The sequence below is a fragment of the Asterias amurensis genome, chromosome 13 (genome assembly GCF_032118995.1).
Source record: "Asterias amurensis chromosome 13, ASM3211899v1".
Classification (NCBI taxonomy): domain Eukaryota; kingdom Metazoa; phylum Echinodermata; class Asteroidea; order Forcipulatida; family Asteriidae; genus Asterias; species Asterias amurensis.
In genome coordinates, this window is record NC_092660.1 from 18,398,232 (window position 1) to 18,426,161 (window position 27,930).

A 27,930-nucleotide genomic window follows, 5' to 3' on the forward strand; every position below is an offset into this window, starting at 1 on the left:
ATACACTTTCGGAACAGAAAAACAAATAAAAGTTAACAGATTTACAAATAACTTACAGGGTTTACAGAAGGTAATGGTGAAAGACTTCTCTTGAAATTTTATTCCATGAAATGCTTTACTTTTTGAGAAAACATTAAAACAATTATCAATTCTCGATATCGAGAATTACGGATTTATTTTAAACACATGTCATGACACGGCGAAACGCGCGAATACAAGGGTGGGTTTTCCTGTTATTTTCTCCCGACTCCGATGACCGATTAAGCCCAAATTTTCACAGGTTTGTTATTTTATATATAAGTTGTGATACGCGAAGTGTGGGCCTTGGACAATACTGTTTACTGAAAGTGACTAATGGCTTTAAAAGAGGGGGATTGAACAAAATTCATATCTTGAAATTGTGTAATCCAAATTTGGATGAATCTTCCTGCTGCCAGCCTGAACATAACCGATTCAGGTATATACAGCGATTCCGATATCATAAAAATTATACACCTCTCACGGGATAGTTTTATTGTATGTCTGTATTATAAAAGGATTAATACACTCAGAAGGTTCCAAAAACTAAAGGTACACTTTGCCTTTAAATCAACATTTGTTTTTCCTTGTAACAATCTGAAATGTCCACACTTTAGTTTTCACATCTACATTTAACGGTAGTCCTTAAGACCTAATGTATACAAGTTACAACCCTTAGTGAGTGCTGAACCATTACATGTAAGTTCAACAGCAAAGCCTGCAACCATGGTGATAGCCAAGCTACTGCTGCTTAGCAACCAGTGTAACATTAATCTTTTAATTTTGTTTACGGATAATGTACATAGATGACTTGAAGCTGTGTGTGGGGTAATGTATTTTGGACATGTTGCCATGGTGTTGCTTTTATAAATTAGTGGCCATATATCTTATGGCATGCACGTAAAGGGAGCTAAAACCTTTTGTATAAGGTGTTTGGCCATGACATGAATCCCTACTCACTGTGAATGAAAATGTATGTAATATTTTTTACCAACGTAGAAGTTTCAGCTTCATTAGTTTCGAAAAAAAAATTACAGATCAATGTTTTTTAGGAGAGTCGCCTCCTGAGACAAAAATTATTTTTGTGAAATTGTTATACTCATTTCTCAAAAAGTACAGCACCTCAGCAATGTATATATTATATCTTAAACAGCCAATAAAGGATGATCTCAAACATATAGATATTACAGTTTTCTAATAGCTGTAGTCCATAGGAAACATAAAAAAATATAACGAATCTCTTACCTCACTTTAAAACATGGTAAAAATGGGTTTTTCTCCAGAGCGCTCCAAGCCAAATTTTCAAAGTCAAACAAACCTGCGCGACAAAGGAATCGTGACGTCAGTGGCGGATATTTGATGTGGAAAATAGCACCCTCAGTTTGCCAAAGCTGGAGAACTGTGTTCAAACCAAATTGGGGGAAAATTTTCACTGCGTCAAGGGGTCATTATAATAGAATGCGGTTTTTTACTCTCGGCTGAAAAAGCTGCGCGGCTGGGTGCATTAAATTTTGACTCGAGTTATTTATTAGTAAATGCAAACTTTGAGAGTATAATGGTTATTAACCCGTCTACAATGTCTATTTGGCCATAAAAAGGTTATAGTTGCAATATTGAGATCGTCCTTTATTGGCTGTTTGAGGGAAGCTTTCAACTATGTACTTGTATCATTATCTATAAATAAACCATAGTACATGTGATGTAAATCTCATGGATGTTTGTGTTTTGTGTCATACAAAAAGTATCCAAAGCTCTTAGAGACCTGTTTAAACAAATAACAATGTGTGATCTTTGCTGAAATTTATTTGTAATGTTTTCAATCAATATGGAAATTGAGTTTACGTTCAATGAAACTTTAACTGTAAAAAAAACCCTGATAATTTTGAATGTATTCTTCTGTGTATTCAGAAAGATTAGCCAAACCCCACCACTTGATATTGAGGGATACTCAATTTATGTAATCATGAAAGAAAGTCACAAATTTTTTCCATCAGTGTGTAAAGACTACAGCACCACACTTCAAACAGTACAGTTCAACCAGTACAAAACCCAAACAAACACTATTGAATCAGGATAAAAATTTATACCAGTTTTGCGAAACATTGATTTTGAGCCTACATGTATTTTTTTATTATTAATTGGTTTATTGTTAAAAAACACATTGCAGCCAAAGGCTGAATAACATGCAATTTACAAAGAAGAAAGTCCGAGACAAAATTTTACAACAAAGCACACTTAGACTAACAGTCCTTAAAAGATGATAATGAACGAATTATTAATTAAATTTGGGTGAACCTCCAAAAAATTGATTGGTTGATACAATATGAGACATATTACACTATTGTTCAGTTGAAAATAACAGTTGAACTGTTGAATATGTTGAGTAATAAATTATATTTCAATAAAAATCATACAGTAAGCTTAAAGCCATTGGACACTTTCGGTACAGAAAAAAAATTAAAAGTTCAGAATTTACAAATAACTTACAGCAGTTCAGGTAATGGTGAAAGACTTCTCTTGAAATATTATTCCATGAAATGCTTTACTTTTTGAGAAAACATTAAAACAATATCAATTCTCGATATCGAATAACGGATTTAATTTAAACACACCATGACACGGCGAAACGTGAAGAAACAAGGGTGGGTTTTCCCGTTATTTTATCGCGACTCCGATGAACGATTGAGCCTAAATTATCACAGGTTTGTTATTTTACATAGAAGTTGTGATACAGGAAGTGTGGGCCTTGGACAATACTGTTTATCGAAAGTGTCCAATGGCTTTAAAAATAAAGTATCAAGTATCACAACTATGCCAGTTTCGTGGATTTTCCCATAGTCCCTCTGTTGCAGGATGAAGTTAAAACAAAGCAACCTCTCAGCCCATAAATTATGTCAAAGTGTTTTCATTTTTTATGCACATTGTCAACCAGAGCCCGATGTAGCAAGTTTTTCAAAACCTTGATGTTTGGGCCTTATTTTTTTATTGACATGATTGATAATAATTCACAACTCAGGGGAGTAAAAATATCAAAGTTACAGTTTAAATGAACAGAAACACATAGGCCTAGTACATACAAAGAGTGAGGCAATAAAAATATGACTACACAGAGAACAAGCCTGCGGATAACCAATAAGCGAAAATAATCACTATCTTAATGCGATCCAGTATAACATCCTTTAGAAATATTCTTCATTTTCGTTGGTTTAGAGCGCACCACATGATACATGTATGTCTTAGTTTTACTAGAAACGGCGGTCGTGTGATAGTGCATCAATGGCGTGTGATAGTCCGACGTCTATCACACGGCGTGCAGTACCCAGACATCTTTTTACACACCTCGAACCCAATCAGTTTAGCATCTGTGTACATCTGAAACACGCGTACGAACGTTGCGTGTACAAGGATGATAAATAGTCTGTTGGGGTGTTTTAAAACAAATATTGACTGCTTTTACTTGTGACTATGGTTAAAACTCCGACTTCCTCGTTGATACCCGGAGCAATCTATTTTCTAAAATAAAACGCTCTGGGATCACCTCGGGAGTCGTAGTTTTAACCATAATTTTCAAAGCAGTAAATTTTTGTACAATAGCATTCCCATGTCGTAAATTATTTTTCAAACAATTAATTGGTTGTTTTTTAGTCCCTTTTCCTTTTATGGTCATTGCGTGTACACAATGTATAGTTTCACAAAGCCATAAATTCAAAAGGCCATTGACAAAACCTGACACACAAACTGTTTTTTGTTGAAAAAAAAATAAAAATAGCTGGATCTTGACTCGCCCCATGGTCAACATTTTCCCCCAGTCATGATGAAACCATAATGCATCATTTTCAGGTCAGGGGTCACATGAAAAGGGCCATTCAGAATAGTCATTGCTAAAAGAGTTTAATTGGTGTTTTTTTTAAATTGTTTTGACCCACCCACCCTCCCAAATTTGGATTGTTTTCATTAGTATTGAAAGGCTTCATAATATAATCTCTACATTGAAGAACAAAGAAATGTCTCAAATGAACCAGACGTTTTTAGATTAAAGGAACACGTTGCCTTAGATCGGACGAGTTAGTCTATTAAAAGCGTTTGAAACCGTTTTTTATGAAATGCATATGGTTAGAAAGATGTTTTAAAAGTAGAATATAATGATCCACACAAGTATCACTCAAAATTGCACGGTTTTTATTTTACGTCGCGAACTAACACAGTCGGCCATTTATGGGAGTCAAAATTTTGACTCCCATAAATGGCCGACCGTGTTAGTCGACGAGGTAAAAAGAAAACCACGCAATTTCGAGGCATATTTGTGTAGATCATTGTATTCTACTTTTACAATATCTTTCTAACCATATACGTTTTACAACAAACGGTTACAGAACGCTTTTCAAAGACCAACTCGACCGATCCAAGGCAACGTGTTCCTTTAAAAGGTGTCGTCTCTAACATCTTAAGTTTATAATGGCTTTATACTTGGCTTAAACTTTGTAGTATGATCACGAATGAAATCAACAATCTTGGTCAGCTGTTTATTTTTTCTTCTTCCTTTTCATTTGTTAAAAGGCAAAGTGTATACCTTTGGTTTTTTTAATCGTTCGATTGTTTTAAAATCCTAAATGTAGTTGTTTACAAAAAAGTTTATATATCGCCAAATTCGTGAGATGGTATTAAGGAAAGCTACTGTAGGCTTCTTACCAAAGGTTTTGATTGGTATGAATTTTCAAGAGTGGTTACCAAACGTATACCTCAGGGCTGTTTGCTTCGTTTTTGAAAGGGCAAGGGCACCAAGGCATTTTCTCTTTGGCAAAGGGCACCCTATGAGGAAATTGTAAATTTCTGCTGTAGCATTTCAAGGGCACCGAGGCAATGGCAAGGGGCAACAGAGGCAATCGCCTCCGTTGCCTCCGTGAAGTATCACGCCTGTATACCTTTTATAAAAAGAAACTTTTTTAACAAAAACTTTATTTGATTTTCCAGGCGTGAACTTCACAAAGGCCACAGCCTCCGTTGCTCTGATCTTGGCCTTGGTACCCCTTCAAAAGTTTGCCATACAATATACAGACTTTAAGATTTGTCAATTGAAGTGCCCTTTTCTAAATAAAGATGGCCTGCCCCTCTCAAAGAAAAAATTTCAGGCTTGATTTTCAGTAATATTTCTTTTGACCCCCCACCCACAACTCAAAAGTTTGTAAAAGTGACATTACAGAATTGGTAAGAAACAAAAATTGTGAAGATCACAGATTTATATAAAACTTACACGGTCTAACTTGATGATGATAGTAGAAAACATCCCCTGAAGTATTTCTGTCTGAAATTTCATATTTGATGACAATAATCGAATTTCGCGTTTTGAGTTTACCGCTCAGTGAGCGGTTTATTCTTTTTTGTTTTGCCAGCGATGCAATGCAAAATTTTTGGTTTTTCACGATTCCAACTGCCTCCAGCTACCGGGTAACCTCGGTAGTCTAGTTGGTAAGACACTGCTCTAGAATTGCAAGGGTTCTGGGTTCGAATCCCACCAGAGTAACATGCCTGTGATATTTTTTCACAGGACTCAGGAAAGTACTGAGTATACAGTGCTAACACACATTGCTGATGGGTAAAAAAAGAGAAAAAAAAATTATATTCTTTATCCCCGATGCAAATTTAACATATTATACAATTCTGTAATGTTCCTTTAACATTGACTATTCTAAATAATCCCTTTTACGCAACTATACATCTTCTTTCCTGACAGGTGCAAAAAGTCACAGACTCAATTTCACAAAAGAACTGCGACACGTTCTCTCTTAAGAAAAGACGTAGTGCCTTCATGTATTTCGCAGCTTTATCGCCGCGCCGATTTTTACTTTGTGCCAACACATTTCTTTTGAGCAATTAAGATTGATTCATTGGATTGGATGAAATCTTGCGCTTTGTGATTAAGTCCAGGCTGCGTCGTTGTCGCGGAATCTACAGCGGTGTTACGTTGTGTAAAGCATTTGGAATTGCGTCGTCTCCGGGTAATGGCTTAATGTAATCAGGCTTCTTGCCGAAGAGACATGAATTATGAGTTTTGTTTGAGCAACTCATCCAATAAATCATGTTTAACATGTTTAATGATGGTGCGATAACAATATCACTTGGTGGACATGTACGGTTTCACGTACTTCAAACCTGATTATATTTTTCTAGCCTTTCCACTCCACTGCACAGCTCTTCGTGTACATGGCAAAACAACCTTGCCTGCTTCATACTTCCTGCGAATGCGAATGGGAAGTGAATGTTGACTGCATCACAAATTCACAAAAACTGTGCGCTACATTTGCGAAACCTTCGGTGCAAAAACAGTTTTACATCAAGTACACATAACATTTGCCTTCACATTTGGAGGAAGTATGAACCAGGCAAAACTCACAAATTGTGGTTTCTCAACGGTTCTTAATTAAATTGAGGTGGGTTTTTTTTTTTTCATTTAAAAATGTCAAAGGCATGCTTTTGTACATGTATGTGAATAGGACAATGTCCTTTCTCAGCCTCATTTTACACTTGTCATTCCGTTTTTATTGCATTCTCTGTACATGCAATGCTTTTCTCCAAATGTTATTTTTCAAGTGGGAGGACATGCCTGAGGTTAGCCTCTTTACCAGTTCTCCTGTTCACTCTATCCTGAGCTGTCTGTTGCCAAGCAATGCCCGTAGTTTATCTCTCCATCTTCTATTTTGCCTCCCTCTTTTCTTTGGTTAGTTTCTTAAAGTCCAATTGTACACTGATTGTACGATACTAAAACAGAACTCTAAAATTCAGTGATTTGGCTTAAAGGAACACGTTGCCTTGGATCGGACGAGTTGGTCTATGAAAAGCGTTTGAAACCGTTTGTTATGAAATGTATATGGTTAGAAAGATGTTTTAAAAGTAGAATATAATGATCCACACAAGTATCACTCAAAATTGCACGGTTTTTATTTTACGTCGCGAACTAACACGGTCGGCCATTTATGGGAGTCAACGAGGTAAAACGAAAACAACGCAATTTCAAGGCATATTTGTGTAGATCGTTTATTCTACTTTTACAACATCTTTCTAACCATACCGATTTTATAAGAAACGGTTACAGAACGCTTTTCAAAGACCAACTCGACCGATCCAAGGCAACGTGTTCCTTTAAGCTTTGTGTAAAGAAGCCATCCAGTCTAGTTAACTGTGCATTTACTTTAACATTTGCCCCCAGGGCGTTATAGTCACCAAAATTGTCTGTCATTTATTTTTCTAATTAATGGTAGCTCACAACCAGTTTTAATGGTTACAATCACTCACTCCAAATGAATTAACACATTTTAAAGATGTATTATTCGCATCTGAAAAAGGACAAAATATTAGCACTGTAAACATTCAGTAGGTTTAACATTTTTTATAGCCCAGAGGCCATGTTGAGAAGTGGTGTTTACTATAGCCAGTTAGTTTTCACCGCAGACAATTGTACGCCGCGCAAGTGTCAAGGGTGAGCTATGCTGATCGCACGACACTAAAACAGAGTTCTACATTTCCTCGCCACTTTCTTCCACTCCCGTATCATTATTTCCTTCTAGAGAGAGTTCGTACATTAGATTATTTTGTTGTGTTTCTAGCCAGCGATGGTCATCCTGCGCCCCCATGAGTATTTGGTTTACACGTATCATGGAGAAATAAACATCTGCTCAAGTGCATGGACTCCACAACATTTCCCCTATAATTGATTTAGCATCGAACTTGTACCCCATGTTAACCCGTCAGGCAAACCCCAAAGTCCATTAAGACCCTCCGTCTGGTCCCACTTAGACATTTTTTCTGTCCACACAAGCCACCCCCCCCCCTTATTCTCAGTTCTCTAAGATTTGAGTCTCACCTTTAGGGCGGATCGCCCCAACTTTAATAAAATTACCACTCACCGAGGCGTCTGTATTCAGACGTATATACTTGTAATAAAATTGGTGTCCTGTTCCACGGTGTGGTGCCGTACGTGAATTGCCTAAAGGTCTGATCTGTGGCCAGAGCGAGTCTGGTTTCGTAGAATGTTGCGAACTGTTAGAGTATGATTCAAGCTCTTGTGCGGACACGTCTGTACCCGTCTTATTTGCATTTTCAAATATGGACTGTGAAAGGGGGTAACCCTGTTTCAGCCCTAGGAGAAGGTGGCAACGGCCTCTGGAAAGAAATAATTGTAGCCCACCTTACAGTGGCCTTCTGGCTTTGTATGTCTGGCGACTTGCATAATTTTATTTTTTTAAGTTGCATTTTATCTGATATGTTCCTTAAAGATGCAATGTCAGATTTTTTGCCCCAAACTTTAAAAAATAGATTGTTTTGAGTGAATGGTATTTTAAAGAGTATCAACAGCTCTAATGAAAAAAATTAAACTTTTACTTTTAATGGTCAGGAACCATGACAAAAATTTAAAATGTTTCTTATGAAACACATAAGAATTGGTCACGTGATATATTGTCGGGATCTCGACAAAAACTAATTTTGAGTACTTTATTCACTGCTACTATCAATTGGCAGACTTTTTTGAGCAATGGCTCAAATGAACGCTTATAACTTTCTTGACCCCCATCAAAATACCTATTGAATTTTAAATCAAAATTTTTGGGTCAAATCAGCAAAAAATCTGAAATAGCATCTTTAAGTTATTTATTATGCTTGTTTGTTCAGTTTCTCAAAATTAGCAAGATATCAGACACAACTGGTAGATAATGTAATTTTGACTGGTCACCATGTTACAATTATAATGATTACTGGAAAATAATTCAAGCTTTGAACTTTGAACTTTGAACTTTGCTCTTGAAGGGCACTGCCATTTTTCCTCCGGTAAGGGGCATAATTATTTTGTTGTAAAGAAGTTATTTGTATTGTATTATCATACATTAGGGCACATTGGGCACTCTATCTTTGGATATGTGCGCATTATAAGTTTTACTTTTATTATAATATAAAATATTATCTACATGGGAAAATGCAAAATTGTATGGAACTTTGCAGAGGGCACCACAGCAAGAGCACAGGGCACCACAGAAAATTGCTGCGAGGTTGGCGATTTCCAGGCCTGATAATTTTGTTGTTCCTTGCCACTTTTTGTGCTGCATTCTTTAAATCGGAACTTACAATTTATGGCAAATAAAACCTCCAGAGGCCCAATTTTCATATAGGGGCCTAGCTGCTTAAGCAGTGAATGATGCTTACCAATATTTTTCTAAGCAAAAACAAGCGTGATACAAGTCACATTATGTACATGAGACAAGGCATTTTAGCTGGTAACTAAGCATAATTTACGCGCTTGTTTCCACTCAGGCCCATTGCTTCCTTTTTTCAAAAGGGCAAGGGCACCAAGGCATTTTCTTCTTGGTAAAAGGGCACCCTATGAGGAAATTGTAAGCTTCTACTGAGAGCATTGATAGGACAACAAGGCAATGACCGGGGGCATGGAGGCTGCATTGCCTTCTTGCCTTCGTGAAGTATCAGGCCTGGCCACCTTTTGTGCTTAAAGCCATTGGACCCTTTCGGTACAGGAAAAAAAAAAGTTCACAGATTTACAAATATCTTACAGGGTTTACAGAAGGTAGTGGTGATAGATTTCTCTTGAAATAGTATTCCATGAAATGCTTTACTTTTTGAGAAAACAGTAAAAGAATATCAAGTCTCGTTATCGAGAATTACGGATTTATTCTAAACACATGTCATGACACGGTGAATTGTGCGGATACAACGGTGGGTTTTCCCGTTATTTTTTCCCGACTCCGATTTTCACAGGTTTGTTATTTTATATTTAAGTTTTGATACACGAAGTGTGGGCCTTGGACAACACTGTTGACCGAAAGTGTCAAATGGCTTTAAGCAGCTCTCTGAAATTGGGCCCAGGTTCTGGCAAAATGTAGTATTAAAAAATAAAAACAAAACAGAAATGGATGTCCTGTCTGCTAATATAGCGTTCATCATATATCACATGATGATTGAATGGACTCTGTTTGCCCATGGTGGATCTCTGTGTAACGACTGATAATTTGCTATCAGGCTGTTTGCTTCAACGACAGCCCGAATCCTTATTTTGCTCATTGTGTTTATTGAATAAAGGTTAGGTGTTGCCATGGGCACGGTAAACAATGAAATGCCAACCTCCAGAAGGAGGACTAATAAAGAAAAACAAGAGAAATGTTTGGCTGACCTGTCAGAGCTAGTTGTTTCCAGACGGGGAAGGTGGAGCTGGGGGGTAAAGGGGCGTTAACACGCTTGTAAAAACAAAATGTTCAGGTTGAAAAAAAGCAGCAAATTCCATGTGGCAACACCTTACTGCGTCCACACTGGAATTGAAAGTTTTTCTTTTTTTGGTGTATTTGTGTGCAAACATTTACCCTGTCATCACGCACAATCTTGTTTGACACAGCACTTAGTGGTACAGTGTGGCCTTATTTAAAGTGTATCCATTAGCATTTTTTGGCAGTGAATCATGGGAAAAGGTTGACAAAAATTTGGTTGACTCGCATCATGGAGGGCATTATGAAAAACTTGTAAAAAAGCTTTAAAATAAGTAGTTGAAAGTACATCGTACGACTAAATACATAATGTACACTGTCTGTTTCCAGTTTGTGTGTTGGATTTACAATGTAAAGTTGTACCATGTAATATTTTGTCAGCCTCCCAAACACGCAATACTGAAGAAACCTATTAATATTTAATCAGGTCTCGTTGGCAATTTCAAAGCATCTTGTGTTTGTACTTGTTCGTTGAAAGGGGAGAAAATAAAGAATGGAATCAGACATGTTTTTTTAAGATGATTAAATAATCAAACTTGGTAAATGCTTGATTGGGACTCATTCATTTCATTTGTGGGCAGATTGTGTTTGCGCTCAACCTTTCTGGTAGTTTTGTTATATTTGTGTGAATGTAAAATGAGCGGAGTGGGGCATACGTTTACCATTTGCGTTTCCTAGCAACTGATGATCCCCCATTATTAGCTAACAGTTGGTTATGTTCACAGCAACAGTCACCTTTGCTGTGCAGAGTATTGTCTTAGTTTTACATGTGAAGCTTAAAGACACTGGACACTATTGGTAATTGTCAAAGACCAGTCTTCTTGCTTGGTGTATCTCAACTAAAAATAACAAACCTGTGAAATTTTGAGCTCAATTGATCGTCGAAGTTGCGAGATAATTATGACAGAAAAAACACTTTGTCACACGAAGTTGTGTGCTTTCAGATGCTTGTTTCAAGACCTCATTTTGAGGTCTCAAAATCAAATTCATGGAAAATTACTTCTTTCTCAAAAACTATGTTACTTCGGAGGGAGCCATTTCTTACAATGTTTTATACTATCAACAGCTCCCCATTACTCATTTCCAAGTATGGTTTTATGCAAATAATTATTTTGAGTAATTACAATACTGTCCACTGCCTTTAAAACTGGAATTACCCGGCTTCCTTGAAGGCTCTTTGGTTTCCCTTTGGGGAGTGAGAAGCATTTCAAGTCATCGTGTGGCCATTTTAGTCTTTCTCTCATATCAACCAATGTCAATGAACAAAACACCTGTAGGCGTATATATTCTAGAATTCATTTTTCATCATTGTTTTGTGATCATAGCAATTTGACACAAGACAATGGCAGCCTGAAGCATGACATTACTTCCTGCGAATGCAATGAGAAGCGATTTATGACGTCACATGGATGTTTTCGCAGTGAATGTTTTGCATGAACTGTTGCAAATTTGTAAAGTCCTTGCTTTGCTTTCGTGTACAAAATCAATGGGATGCGATGCTGCTGAACAAAAGTCAAGTCCAAACAATGGGAGAACAAAGAGAAGTCCACGATTAGCAGGATTCACAAACATGTACAGTAGGCCTACATGTACATGTATAGTGTGTGGTATTTATGTTTAAAAACTCGCCAAAACCCCCAAATTTGCATTTTTATAAATTGATGGAAATAATTTAGCATTTACTGCTGTCCTGTAATACAAGTTGAGACAAAATAAGGTTTGTGTCCATTTGCTGTGAGAGGATTATGCACTCTGACAATTCTGAGAAGTGGGAACTGAAGCAGCGAAAATGTTACATTTCTGGGAGAGAAAACAATAAGTTTTTCAGTTATTTGTGCTTGGCTGAAATAAAACCAGCATCAATTTCATTGATGACATTACCATGGAGGGGTGGGGGGGGGGGGGTGAGGAAGCAAAGTAAGATTGATAAAAAGTACACAAGTGTGTTTTTTCCATCGCCGACTCCAAGCCGGTGCCATGTTGCTTTTAATATAATAATATATCGCATGACCCGAGGTTGGAAATTTAATAGTGTGACATCGCTCTAGCGAAGTAAGAACATCTTGTTGGAGACGAAACATTAAACTCTTGATGTCTGACTATAAATAGTTAGAAGCAGATGTCGTGTCCGGGCATAATTTCTCTGTATAAAAATTCTATAAAATTTAATGTATTTTAAATAATGAATAATGTCTGATCTTGTTAAGGGTTGTTAGGCTCCATTGCCCGTGTGCGGTTGGGTGGATCCATAGAGGGCGCTGTTGTATGCATAAACCTCTTTGCGCATCAGATCCCTCAGTTCGGGGAAATGTATTAGTAGTGGTCTCTCTGATTAACAGTAAAGTAGACTTTAAATTTTCTTTATAAAATTAGAAGAGTGTCATACCAGAGAAAAAATGCTGTGCCACTTCAAGAGTAGCCTTGTCCAAGGCTCTTTACGCAAGCACCGGCCCGCTCTGAACTCACGAACTGCATAAAGACTGTACTGCACAGAGTACAACAGTACTCGATACCGTGGGGTCGAGCATGGTTTTTTGAGGTTTCAACCTCGTACAAACAGGCCGGATCTGTTGCGACATCATTTGTACAACAACCTCAAAAAACCATACCTTAACCCCACAGTATCAACTACGTATTCCGTGCAGTATACATGTACAGTAGTATCCATGCAGTTTACGAATTCAGAGCAGGCCAATGTGCTTGCGTAAAGAACCTTGGACAAGGCTACTTCAAGAGGGAAGTTCAAAACCTGACATCAAACTGTTTTAAAATCTTGGTACCGCACAGTAATTTACAGGCAACCAGTTCCAAGCAATCTCCGAGGAGAGAGATACATTCACAACCACATTTTAATTTCCACATCAAATTTTTGGGACATTGGACAACAAAGGAGTCAATAATAATAATATTAATAAGACTTGTAATGCGCACATACTGTATCCTCCCTGCTGGGTGTTCAAGGCGCAGTAAAAACCAAAAACAAAACAAACACAAAACAAAGAAAAACAGACACAACAAAATTAGTCCTTGAAAACCTGTGACATAAGAAAAGTTTCGAGAAGAGATTTGAATTTTGTGGTACAAAGACAAGATCTAAGATTAAGTGGTAGAGAGTTCCAGATGCGTGGCGCAGCTGAAGAAAATTAAAGACCTGTCACCCCATGAGTGTAGAGACTTGGGTTCATTGAGGAGAAGCATGGAACTTAATCAAAGATTCCTTGATGGAGTTGTAGAAAATGTACGTTGTATAATGTACTAATACGTACCAAAATCATTTCTCTGAGTGAACAATACCTATAGCAGAGCATAATGCTATGCAAAATGTATCAGTTGCTACTCGAAAATCCTAATTTGCTTCTCAATATTGGCCTTCAGTGTGTACAAAATATATGTAGTGCGGTCTTAATAAAAAATTTGCCACGCAAAATTCCTGACTAAAATTGCTTTCTGCATACAGTGCAATTGGTTGCCTGTAAACCCCTGTTGGACAAGCCTTAGATCTGTCAAATACGCATTCTGTCAAATGTCATAGAATTTTGTCCAATGTCTGACTCTGACAGAATTGTAAGAGTCTTCGATCTCCTGAGCCAAATCAAGTGTAGATTGACGGTCAATAATGACAAGCCAGACTGGAGTGATTTCCTCTTGTGGCTCAGCATTTGGATGTCTCTGGTCTGATTTTTCTCAGTCGTCGCTGTTGAGTATTAACCACAGGCCAGCGACGAAATTGATTGAAATATGTGAGCGTTTCACTCAGTAATGTCACAACGATAAACAAAGAAGGGACGTGCTTGCCCATAGTGTCTTTTAAAACAGAATGTATGTTGTTTTAACATTTCCGTTGTAAATGTAATGGATCATATTTTAGTTGCACAAAAACACTCAAAGGCAGTGGACACTATTGGTTATTACTCAAAATAATTATTAGCATAAAACCTTACTTGGTAACGAGTAATTGAGAGCTTTTGATAGTATAAAACATTGTGAGAAACGGCCCCCTCTGAAGTAAGGTAGTTTTCGAGAAAAAAGAAACTTTCCACGAATTTGATTTCGAGACCTCAGAATTAGATTTTGAGGTCTCGAAAGCAAGCATCTGAAAGCACACAACTTTGTGTGACAAAAAAATTGGTGTTTTTTCTTTCATTATTGTCTCGCAACTTCGACGACCAATTAAGCTCAAATTTTCACAGGTTTGTTATTTTATGCTGTATGTTGAGATACACCAAGTGAGAAGACTGGTCTTTGACAATTACCAATAGTGTCCTGTGTCTTTAATGTTGATATTGATGTTGTGTTGGATGAGAGCATTGAAGTTGACCAGTTTACTCCGAAATAAAGAGTATTATTTAGGCCGGCACACTATATAATCAGCTGATTTCCTCATTGTTGGTTTCTCAGCTGTGCCATTAAAAATTGAAAAGCATAGTACGAAGTCTTGCTGTGCCAGGCACTTTCCTCCATTTCAGTTTGCCACATTTCACAGTTGCATGCCTGCATCATCTGTTTGAAAATCGCAACTTGACTCTTTCAAATGATGAAGAAAAAAGGTGGAGACATTACTGACTTTAAATGCTTTGCCATTCACTAAATTAACAAAACCACATTGTGATTGGCATCCCCATCCAAGACATTTCCCATGATGCACTGAAAATTTCCGATAGGGTTTCCGAACAAATTTGGAGAACGACTTAGTTATGCCAGGCAGACGTAACGCAAATAACCAGATTAATTTCAATGTATGCAAGGGCAAAGCAAATTAGTTGTGTATTATTTGCGTAATGTTTTAGTGCATTACATTGTTTGACTACAGTGATGATGAAACACTGATACAGGTGTTATTTTTGCATTTGTCTTAAGTTGGGCACCATCACAAAAGCAGATGGCACCAGTCCAACTGCTGCGGTTGCCATGGGTTATTTCAAGACCTCTGCATGTCGGTCGGTCTTGTATTTCATTAAATTGAACTACTCTTTTACCAATTGGACTGGCTAAGTAGTCTACTTAGACTACACATCTACAACTTCAAAAAGAAGCAATCTCGGTTTTTCTAAGCCCCTTAAATGTCCTACAACCAAAAAGGGCAGTCAGTCAGTCTTGTTCTCTTTTCTAAATTGTCCCACTCTTTTTCCAATTGGACTGGCTAATAAATAGTCTAGACCTAGACATCTCCAACTTTAAAAAGAAGAAATCTCGGTTCTCTAAGCCATAATGTCCTACAACAATTTGCTCACTAATCCCTACCATGTTGACAGAGTCATGTAATTCCTAAAAGAAATTCCAGCACAATACAGAAAAAATCAATAACACAAAATACATTAAAGTGGGCGCATGTGAATGGGTGCCCACTACGCAGTACCTGTTCATGTGCTTAAGAAATCGTCCGTCGTTGTAACCATCACAAAGAGACCGTGGTTGATGATCACTAGGGGCTGGGCTGTAAATAGAGCCGTGTGTTTGTTCTTCTGTGATGGGATTGGGGGGATCTTCGCTGTACACACACATCACTGAGAATGATGATGATGGAACACTGCGTGTAGAGAGGAGGGGAGTATAGGAAGCTGTATGTAAGAGAGAGACTGCTGCAGTGTCTGGCATGTGCTGTGTTGTATTTTCGTCAGAGATTCTGAAGTGAGTGGGCGGGAGTTAAGCAGATCTGCTGCAGCAGACTGGCATGGTGTGTCAAATCACAGTGCTTAGAGTGCCACAGTTGTAGCTAGGATTTGTACATGTACATTCTTGGTGCATTGCAGCATGTTGTAATCAAAGAATTACCTGTGTGTTAAGAGTACAAGGGCCTGCTTGTGTATTTACAGTAGGAGTACAGTTGCTGCACATACTCTGTAAAGGTTACAGCTGCATGCACTCAGAAGTAAGTCTGCAGCTATGGTTCTAGCATGTTGTTTTCTGTGCACATGATGCATCACGGATTCAGCCATGTTATATTGAAGTTCACCGAAGACATGCACAACAGTCAAGTCAGTTAACAATAAGCACAGCAATAAATGACAGTGTTTACTGGAGATAAGATGTTACTGGTCACCTGCACTGCTGGACAACTGGATTGAGTTAAGATTCTTTTCTACATCAGCCCACGGTCTGGTGTAATAGCCTCCTGTAGTCTGGCGTAGCCTGGTGTGATCAGGTTTATCCTGGCGAGGTGTGGTGTGGCATGGTGAAGCAGACAACATGCAGTGTTAAAAGTGAATCAACAATATTTGTCATCACTTTTATTGAGAGCTGCTGATTCTGTTGAGGGAATCATTTTTCTGGTACGCGTTTATGCAGTGTCATTGGAAATTAGTGCATCACTTTAAAGTCTTGCAGAATATACTGTTTCCTGAGTGTGTAAGAAAAAGATTTCATTAGAAGGTAGGTTTTCAGCATCAAAAGACAAAATAATTTATTGCATTCAAGAGATTGCAGGTTAAATCTCATTCTTGTATGAAGGAAAATGTTCAGTCAAAAGCTAATGAAAATTTTGGCAGTTAAGTCTGCTGTGCTGGCATATTTATTAAAAATTGAAGGTGCCTAAGGAAAATAAGCGCTGTACTTGATTATCATAGATTTATAAACACGTACATGAAGGCCTTGGATGCATTTGTGAAATCTTACAGTTTAATATAACTGTGGTTGGTGTATTGATTGGACATTGTATGTGTGCCATTGACAGGTTTAATGATCTTCTTGATTTTCTATATTATTAGTCTGCCTGAGGAGTTTTTTCCATCTAGGACTTTGTAGGAGGAAAGCTCATAATAATACCGAGTAATAATAAGGCCTGAAGCATTTCTTACCAAGCATCTGATGAAAGCTCACAAATTTGTGCAACAAGGGTGTTTTTTCTTTCAGCATTTTCTTGCAACTTCAATGACCAACTGAGCCAAAATTGTCAGATTTGTTTTGCATGTTTGGGTTACACCAAGTTAGGATACTGGTCTTTGACAAGTACCGAAGGTCATGAAGGTGTTGTGCCTTTTAAGAAAATTACTGAGAAGTTTATAAAACCGACCTTTTTGTTATAAACCTGTTAGAAGCGTAGTCACCAGTGTGTGATTTAAGTCTGGTCATCCAGCGAATGTTGATGTCACAAATTGGCAACAGTTGAACTGTGCTCAAATTTTGCGAAACATTCGCTGCGAAAACGGAGTTGTGACGTCAAATTCACATTAAATATGCTTTGCATTCGCAGGAAGTCTGAACGGTTACACACTGAAGCAATAACGAAACGCAAAGAGAAGCCATTCTATTGGTTGAATTGCTCCACGCACAATATGCAGACGCTCATTCAACCAATAGAGTGCATTCTCTTTGCGTCATGATCGTTATCGTTTTGTTATCGCTGCAGTGTGACTCTGTTAACTCTATCAGATTTTGCACTGATTAGTGATTGCCTAGACAGTTATCTCATCATCACCATGGCGATTGTATACACGTACCTGAATCCCAGGCTCAATATTAACCTGGATTAATATGTAAACTGCTGGAAGGTCCTCCACCCCCCCCCCCCCTCTCTCTTTTGCTTCTGGTATTGAGGCCATGAAAGTGTCTTTTAAAAGATCAACTTGTACAAAATTAACATTATTATTGTGTTTGTCTATAGAAGGGTAAAAAGAGCATAAAAGATTACATTATACTGAGTAAACAATTTACTGGGAAAACATTTTTTCATTATATATATTTAAAAGTACCTATTTTTAAAATCATCATACCTTTGATCTTGCTATTCTTATTAATTGACCATTGTTAGTTGCATCATGATGCAACTTGCTATCTAATCCTACCCTTTCATGTCTCCCTGCATTGTTGTCGAACAATACCTTTACCACTTTTATGGTCCAGTAACCCATCCTTTCATTCTAAACATCCTTTGTCCTTGCCACTTTACTCCTATTGGTTCATAGCCACACATTGTCTCTGAAATAGAAACTTTGACTGGCTGTTATTTTCCCGCTTCTTTCTGGATCCTTTCCTTAATCCCTTTCCCCCTCTCTTTTTCTATAAATGGATATGTATTTGTTTGTACTTGTTTTATGCCTCTGAAGAAGGTCCGGATTGGATCGAAAGCTAAGACCATCTACCCTATTCATTATATATTTAAAAGTATGTCTTGAGTTGGTGAATCCAGTGTGAATTCTCTACTCTTGCGGTGTGTGTCATCACCATTGCAAGCTTCAATCACCAGAAGTTCAACATCACTAACACTATGATTGGGGCTGTTGAAGTGGATAGAGACTGGGTACGGTTTCTTAGTGTTTATGGAAGAGACATGATTCGCAAAGCGAAGTATATATATATTTATTTTTTTGCTGACAGAAGAAAGGAAAAGACAATGTTAAAAAGTACAATTACAAAGTAGACATACAAAATTTCATAAACAGGAATGCAAAATTCAATAAATATTTAGTAGTGAGAAAAGAAACAATTTCCTTGTTAATATTCTCTCCATTTTGGGTTCTTGGCCAGTACAGGCATCGAGTTCACTGCTCTGAGAGTCCTTGACTTCGCAAAACGGAATATATTGAGTGAAATGAGGTATAACAAAATGTCATCATCATAGACATTGGTGAAAACAAAAAGGCTTCACAAAATGCCATAAAATTTAGTGTTTGCTCATAAATATTTCCTTTTTGTTCACGCCAGCTAAGAGTCACTTGACCTTTAATTGCTCAGCTCACAAGTCTACCAGCATTCTTATAAGTTATTAAAATTGTTGCATTTTGATTTTGGGTCTAGGTAAATAACATACATATAAAAAAATCAAATGATGTAGATAATAGCATCCCTGTTTTTTTTTATGAGAATTTAATTTCAAGCCATTTGGCTGTTGAAGTACATGTACGTACACACGCTATAATGACTTTATTTTATGGCTTCTTTTTTGCATACATTTACAAATGTACATGAAGCCTTATTGTTCATTTTCTAGCAAGGAAAATCAGCCCTGACTACATGTAATTTATGCAAAAATAGTTAAAAGAATACGTTGCCTTGGATCGGTCCAGTTGGTCTTTAATAAGCGTTTGTAACCGTTTGTTATAAAATGCATATGGTTGGAAAGATGTTTTTAAAAGTAGAATAGCATGATCCACACAAATTTGCTACGAAATTGCGTGGTTTTCCTGTTACTTTATGAACTAACACGGTCGGCAATTTATGTGAGTCAAAAATTTGACTCCCATAAACGGCCGACCATGTTAGTCGACGAGGAAAAAAGAAAACCACGCAATTTCAAGTGATACTTGTGTGGATCATTGTATTCTACTTTTAGAATATCTTTCTAATCATGTGCATTTCGTAACAAACGGTTTCAAAGATCAACTCGTCCAATCCAAGGCAACGTGTTCCTCTAATGGCCGGACATTTTGACCCTTGAGCAGAGTCTTTCTCTCTTTTTAGCCTTCAAGACAGACTCTGCTAGGGTTGAAACGTCAGGCCATTATTAAACTATTTTTGGCATTTTTACCGTAATATGTCCTTTGGTTGGTGAGCAGTTTGCAATCAGCTAATTCTATTTTCTGACTTTTTTATGATACATGAATGAAGTATCTGGATGACCAACATATTTTGCCATCAGGTTATGTCATGTGTTTTGGAATTGACAAGGAAATTAACAAGGAAAATAAATGACTTGCTTTTGACCTTTTCGCAAGGAATATTGGCCCTTCTATCCTTATTATAACTATATTTAGTTTGCAATACGGCTTATCTTTATGGGCAATTTGGAATGCACATTGACGCGTTTTGTGTGAGAATGGCATGTAGCACACGCACATTCATACACCAGAACTGAAAAGTCTCAATGATTGTGCTAAAAGTTCTGGCCTGAAAAAGTGTATGGTTTTGAAAACAGTTGCAACTAGTGTTGACTTAAAAACTGATTGACGGTAATCAGAATTACATGTACATGTACATGTCTCAGTTTAGTTATCAAGTGAAGTTATTTTGCAGCATTGCTGTTTTCTCTTTCCGTAGAGACGGGAAGGAAATGCTCGCAACTTTGTGATGTAACATCAGCTTCCCTGATCACCTGACCAAACCAAACAAAATAGTGTCGTACTTGTACTGTACATTATTGTGAACAATAAATTACTGTAGCTTAAGTTCTGGTGTTGTTCAGAATTGTCAATGTTTAAATAATTTGATTTCTGAAAATCAAAATTCAGTTCCTGGTTTAAAAGTTTTTTGGTTTATCGGCAGGAAAAATCATGAGAATTTGAAACATGACTTGATTGGACAGTATTGCACATAATCTGTACATTTAGTTTGATTCAAAGAGGAATTTCTGCACCAGTTTTAATTTTATTTCATCAGCGTTAAGGAATGAATAGATTATACATGTACATGTACATGTACTGTGCAAAAATGCAGAGACCAAATTGACATGTGGGGTCATCAAACATTTGGTTTTTGACACAAATGTTACAACGGAAAACGAGTTGATCACAAATCTGAATTTGACCTTGGAGCCTTTCTTTAATAAAATTGTAACAGGGGATTTGGAATACATGATATGTGTGTTTCTTAAAAACTTGAGGATGGGAATTATTTCCCCAACCACCACCCCACCCATGACCCTTCAAATAAACAAAACAGCAAAAGCACTTTCCCATTTTAAAACAACTGTTGTCAAAAAGTAAATGAAGACCAGGTTTTGATGTTTACAATATTTGGCCTTGTGGGAAGAACCGTGGATCATTAGGCACTGCCAAGTCAAAGTACATTGACAGAGACAGCCCTGATCAAAGAGTTTTGACATATACAGAGACAGCCCTGATCAACGAGTTTTGACATCTGAAAAAAAAAAAAATCTCATTAAGCTTTTGTTCTTCTTTAAGTTCTTGGCCAGTGCAAACAGGTGGAAGAAATATCATTCATTGACTTGCTAGATCATTCATACAACCACAATGACTGCCTGGTTGAGACCATTCTTTGTAGTTGCGTAGTTCCGTCACGTACTTAATTGTACTTAGGAATATTTTGCACCTGCTGAATGACAAAATGAAAGAAGATTCTTTTTCTAAACAACAACGGTCCTTTTGTCCAAAGCTGGCAATGACCGTCATAAGTGATCAGTCACAATGGACCCTTCCCATGAAATATGCTAATTACATTCACGCATGCGTACAGACCCTGTTGGTTGGCAAACGCCATAGAGTTGTGCACTAAGCAGACGCGCAGTCGCGTCTGCGTCACGCACCTATTAGCCGTGTACAAAACAGCGCAATGTTCCCTCATTTTGCCAACCAAAACGTTAGTGCGCACGCGCTACGTGCAATTTACATATTTCATGGAAAGGGTCTATAAAGGTTATTTTGATCTTGGTAATGAACTTCACACTTTTGGAATGTATTGCTTGTTTCTTGTTGCATGGCATGCTGGGATGGTGCTACCTTATTGGTTATGTATGCCTTGTTTGCATTCTGATTGGACAGCGGTCATGCAGTAATTCATTACTTTATCACAATTCACAATTTTTTTCTGAAGACTCAGAATGCTGCAATGCATATCTTTCTACAATTCTAGTGGAAGGAAATTTGACAATTTTTGTCCAACAGAGTCAGAAAGCACTTCGTTGTCAAGCCCTTCTGGAAGAGGTTGTGCACATTTAGGCCTACCATCCTTAATAGACCATCAAACAATCTTTTGTTGAACATTCCTAGATCTCAGTCTTCATCATCAGGGTCCATTTTCATAGAGCTGCTAAGCACAAAAATTTGCTTAGCAGGAAATTTCTTCCTTGATAAAAACGGGACTACCAACCAAATTTCCACATGATTTTAAGGAAAGCAAGCAACAGCTGAACAAACAAGTAACAAGTACCAGCAACAAATGGAAATTTGGTTGGTAATCCTGTTGTTATCAGGGAAGAAATTTCATGCTAAGCAAATTTTTGTGCTTAGCAGCTCTATGAAATTGGACCCTGGGGCCCAATTTAATGGCTCTGCTTACTGTGGAGTTCTATGTTAACCAGCCATAAAATCACACAATTACAGGGCTGTATAGGTGTCAAATTCTTTGCTAAGCAGAGCCATGAAATTTGGCCCAGGCGCTTTATGAGTCAAAGCTATGGAATGATTTCCCCTATTAAAACACTCTATACATTTGACTCCTCTGAGATCCTAACAAGCCAACTTTAAGACTTATCTTCTCGATTTCTGCTTCGATTTAGTCTGGCACATCATCTCCACTTAAAGGCAGCGGACACTATTGGTAATTACTCAAAATCATTAGTTAGCATAAAAACTTACTTGGTAACGAGTAATGGGGAGAGGTTGATAGTATAAAACATTGTGAGAAACGGCTCCCTCTGAAGTGACATAGTTTTCTAGAGAGAAGTAATTTTCCACAAATTTATTTTCGAGACCTCAGATTTAGAATTTGAGGTCTCGAGATCAAGCATCTGAAAGCACACAACTTCGTGTGACAATGGTGGTTTTTTTTTTGTCATTAACATATCGCAACTTCTATGACCGATTGAGCTCAAATTTTCACAGGTTTGGTATTTTGTACATATGATGGGATACAGCAAGTGAGAAGACTGGTCTTTGACAATAACCAAACATGTGCCTTTCAAACACTCTATATACTCGACTCCTCTGAGATCCTAAAAAGCCAACTTTAAGACTTATCTTCTCGAATCTGCTTACATTTAGTCTGGCACTTGTCATCTCCACTTGAAGTTCTGTAAACTATGTCTCAAAGTTTTCTTCACTCTGCTAAGGGCCTAGGCAACTACATGTATAATTCTTAGAGAACTGTCGTGCTTTATTCTACTGCCGCGGAGTAGATAATTGGAGGTTCGGGAGACTTCTCAGTTCTGAAAAGAACTGTCCTGCTTTTTAACTATTACCAGGGCGGATGGTATAGAAAAAAAGACTGGACTACTACTTTAGCTTTAGGATCGTAATTAACTATACTGCCGCGGAGTCAGTTCTAAATTGGTCTTAACGTTTTGACTAGCTTGCTCTAGTCATCGTCAGGAGACAAACTCTACCTGGCAAGTAGATACACACATGGTGTTACCGCAAACCAAACATACATTGATACCTCACCATGCAATGCCTCAAATCGCAATACACTGTACATGTAGAATTGTGGCGCTTTTATGCCTGATGATTGATTGATTGATTGGGATTCAACCTCTGGAATTTCCACATTCTTTCGAACATTCTTGTTAACATGGGGATACACACTGTATGTGTATCCATCTCAATTTCAAAATAATTTTTTTTTGGTCAAGGAATAGATTGAAAATCAACAGTAAGTCTATTATTTGATGCTGTATATTTTCCTGTTGTAAAATTTTAATATTTTTATAATTATTTTGTTATATGCGCTTGTGTACATTTTATGGAATGGGCGCAATATAAATGAATAAATTATTATTATTATTATTATTACTTAGTGTTTTATGTACCGTGTGTGATTTGTGTTCTGCCATGTCAGCACTCACAATCAAGACACTCACAGTCTATGCCTATGTCCAAGGTTTTGTAATGAACAAATTACTTTGTCCCTGACATTGCATAAAAACAATTCAGGCTTTATGTAAAATGATAAATAGCTGAATCTGAGCAGTATATCATTTACATTGTACCCTACAGTATGATGCTTTGTATGCATGCTGTATTTTAATTTTTATACACTTAAAGGACACTCAGACTCTTGGGTTGAAGACTCAAAAATGAGGTTGAGTTTTGGGAAATATGAGCTCTATCTCAAACCATGTGGTACAAATGTAAACCAATCTTCCTGTTGATACAACGGCATCAGGTCCACATAAAGTGTGTGATCAATTTCAACTATCAGTATCTATTCCCTTTTCAGTATCAAAACCTTCTGATGATGGTTAAAACTAGATACAAATGGCTAATTTTGGACACGTCTAAAAATGTCCTCGCTTGCTGTTTTGATGGGAGGAAAATAATAGGGGGAGAGCATTCCATTTTAGCTGTGATTGTTACTGGGTTGTGTATCTGATTACATGTCTTATTGACGTCATAATTTGTCGATATCAACAAAGACCTAGTTTTTACCTTGTTTCACAATGTATAGGCACCGGTGTCTCAACTGTGCATTCATTTCTCTCAGATCTTTTTGTGGTGTTTCCGTAAACACTCCAAAATAGTTAATTTGTTGACACGTATTTAAGGGATGTGGGTTGCCTCTATTATCTAATATGAATCTAATGTAGCTGGTCTTTGAATGACTTTTGTAAGTGTCGATTGCAACAAAATGTCAACAACAAATAACAAGTATTGGGTATTGCCGAACGACACTACAATATGTAAGTGTACCCCGCAGGTTGTTGACAGCAATTAAACTGCAGAAATTGGTTAGGACGAAAACCTATTTTGAAAGCTTTACTGTTCAATTGTTAAGGATTCAGTTGCATGAAGTTGGAAATCACTATCATATAATGCTCGTTACCAAGTCAGTTTTTGAGTTAATATTTGTTTTGAGTAATTACCAAACGTGTACCTTCCCTTTAAGTACATTAAAGCCATTGGACCCTTTCGGTACAGAAAAAAAAAAAAAGGTCACAGATTTACAAATAATTTACAGGGTTTACAGAAGGTAATGGTGAAAGACTTCTCTTGAAATATTAGTCCATGAAATGCTTTACTTTTTGAGAAAACGGTAAAACAATATAAATTCTCGTTAACGAGAATTACGGATTTGTTATAAACACATGTCATGACACGGCGAAACGCGCGAAAACAGGAGTGGGTTTTCCCGTTATTTTCTCCCGACTCCGATGTCCGATTGAGCCTAAATTTCCACAGGATTGTTATTTTATATATAAGTTGTGATACACGAAGTGTGGGACTTGGACAATACTGTTTACCGAAAGTGTACAATGGCTTTAAAGAGGAATCATTGGTTTCATTATTAGATATTATTTTGTAAAAACAATCAACATTTTTGTTCAATTTCTTACACTATTACTTACTTTTTTCCCCCAACTCTTCCCACCCTTGATATTGTCCTTTGTGTTTCCATCTTCTTGTGGTCAAGCCAGTCCCTTCCCTTCAACCCCCCCCCCCCTTTTGTCCCCCTATTAGTTGTTTACCCCTTGCTTTTTTCTGCATGCTTTCTAACCCCATTCATGTATTTCCACTTCACTGCTTATGTTTCACTTATTTACCTGTTCATGTTTGATGTGTTGTCATTTAGCCTTCGAGAAAGACTCTGCTACTGTAGGGTCGAAACGTCAGGCCATTAACTATTCTTTGCATTTATACCATCGGTCCATTTGGTTGGTAAAGTTGTTTGCAACAGCTAATTTTATTTTCTCAATTTCCTACAGGATGAAACTTCCAAGTTGGAATCCGAAATCCAGTCCCTTCTTCCGTTTATTCACTACAATGAGCTCAACATGCTGACCTGTAAGATAAGGAATTAATGGTCTTGGACCAATCAGAAGCGTAATGTCATCCGCGGACCATAGAGGGCGCCATAGGAGTGTCGAACAGCATTCCACCGTGTCGACAACCACCAATAGCGAGCGGTCGCTACCAAACGACAATGTTGGAGAAGATGGCACACTGCCCGTGAGGCGATTAACGGCGTATGAAAAACTCAATGAGGACTTAAGCAATGATCCCCGAGCGCTCAAGGAGATTACTCTCGGGAAGAGGATCGCTTTCTATCGTATCCGGGGTGAACTGGGTAGCGGGAACTTCTCTCAGGTCAAGATGGGTATACATGCTTTAACCAAAGGTGAGATTAGGTCAAAGGTTACAGATTTGACTTTCATTAAAAAAAAACAGTGAAAAGTAAAGGTACTTCTTTGCACCCGTCACATGAGCAGCTTTTCCCAACGGTCGGACAATCTTTAAAGTACCTGGAACCATCCAGAAAGGATTTCAACTGGTCAATTAAAACATTCATTTGTTGTTTTTCTGTACTGCTCTAATCAGTTCAAGTCATTTCCAGTCTGAACTACATACAACTTGTTGAGATGCTTTTGGATGGTTTTATGTACTACAAACAAAATTTACAAAAACCATCGCATCAGAAAAACTGCTAACATAATGAGGGAAAGTGGTGCACTTCGGTGTATTTCTTATCAGACACCATATCAGATACCTCTTTGACATTTTGTTTTCTTTCCACAAGAAGATTGAAAAGTTGGTTGTATGACCTGCAAACACTACACAATAACCCCTGGAGAAGTGAGGTTTCAAGCGTGATTTCAAGTACCATTTTGTCCCGTTTTATATGGGGGAATCAAATCATAATAGTACAGTACATGCATGTAGGTGCCTGTGTATGCTACACAATGAAATGTCTGAATGCGTACTTATAATTATAGTAATGTTAAAGGAACACGTTGCCTTGGATCGGTCGAGTTGGTCTTTGAAAAGCGTATTTTAACCGTTTCTTATAGAATGCATATGATTAGAAAGATATTTTAAAAGTAGAATATAGTGATCCACACAGATATTACTCGAAATTACGTGGTTTTCCTTTTACCTCGTCGACAAACACGGTCGGCCATTTATGGGAGTCAAATTTTTGACTCCCTTAAATGGCCGACTGTGTTAGTTCTCAAAGTAAAAGGAAAACTACGCAATTTCGAGGCAAATGTGTGTGGATCATTGTATTCTACTTTTTAAACATCTTTCTACCCATAGGCATTTTATATAAAACGGTTACAAACGCTTTTCAAAGACCAACTCGACCGATCCAAGGCAACGTGTTCCTTTAATAACAATAAAGATATTTGTATAGCCCCTAATGCAAAAGCCTCGCAGTGCAGGAAGAGAACAATAAGATATACAATGAGTGAAAGATGCAATTACAAGTTAAGTAGATTACAAATGATTATACACCAACCGTTAAAATTGACTCAACCGAAAGAAGGAACTGTTCTTATAAACTGTTCTTAGATGAAAATAAATATCCACAGTTATGCAGTTGGAAAAGTTTTGCGAAACAAGACGTCATGCGACGTCAAGTTATTTACGTACATGTAGGGCAATGAGACAACCCTTTGTAAGGTCTCAAGCACTTTCGTCTGAGAAGACAATAATAAAATGCCAATCAGCTTTATGGAAAGCGCCACGCTCTTTTATCAAGTCAACAGGCAGACAATTGCTACGATCGAACACTTTCTAGCCATGGAGCTGAGAATGTCAAGTAATGTCAAAATGGATGTTTTAATGCCTTATACTTGAATGTGTACTAAACACTGCAGTGCATTTGATCTTGAGAGCAATGTGCGATTGAAATTGTCAAAACTGATTCTGCGCTCGATCACTCTGGCTCTCCACTTTCAAGTTAATTCAATTCAACATGATTCTTTTTTCCATCTATTAAATCGTTGCCCACCCACTGCTAAAATATAAGGTTAGTACTACATGTACCTCTCTAGATGTTCTAGATGTTCTAGACACTGCTCTAGAATTGCAAAAAAGGGCATGGGTTCGAATCCCACCCCAGTGATATACCTGTGATTTTGTTGATAGAGCTCGGGAAATTACTGAGTATTCAGTGCAAACACACATCTGTGTATACAGGTATTGTATGGGAAAAACAAAATGAATATGAAACCTCTTCTCGCATACAATGTACAAAGCAAAAAACGGCCTCCCACATAGATAGTCATCATTGTGCAAAGGTTGTGAACATCATTTATCAACCTATG

At 37.5% G+C, this 27,930-nt stretch overlaps 1 protein-coding gene across 2 annotated transcripts in view; it reads left to right on the forward strand.

The window, feature by feature from the left end:
• LOC139946389 (serine/threonine-protein kinase NIM1-like) overlaps positions 1–27,930 on the forward strand; it is an 85,228-nt gene that overhangs the window by 14,919 nt on the left and 42,379 nt on the right. Inside the window, exons 1-2 of one of the 2 annotated variants that reach the window (XM_071944033.1) lie at positions 15,808–16,646; positions 25,588–26,000. In XM_071944033.1, the coding sequence (XP_071800134.1) occupies positions 25,709–26,000 (292 nt within the window). In that variant the 5' untranslated portion in view covers positions 15,808–16,646; positions 25,588–25,708. Of the gene's footprint in view, positions 1–15,807; positions 16,647–25,587; positions 26,001–27,930 lie in introns of those variants that run through there. The other variant, XM_071944032.1, reaches the window with a different exon arrangement.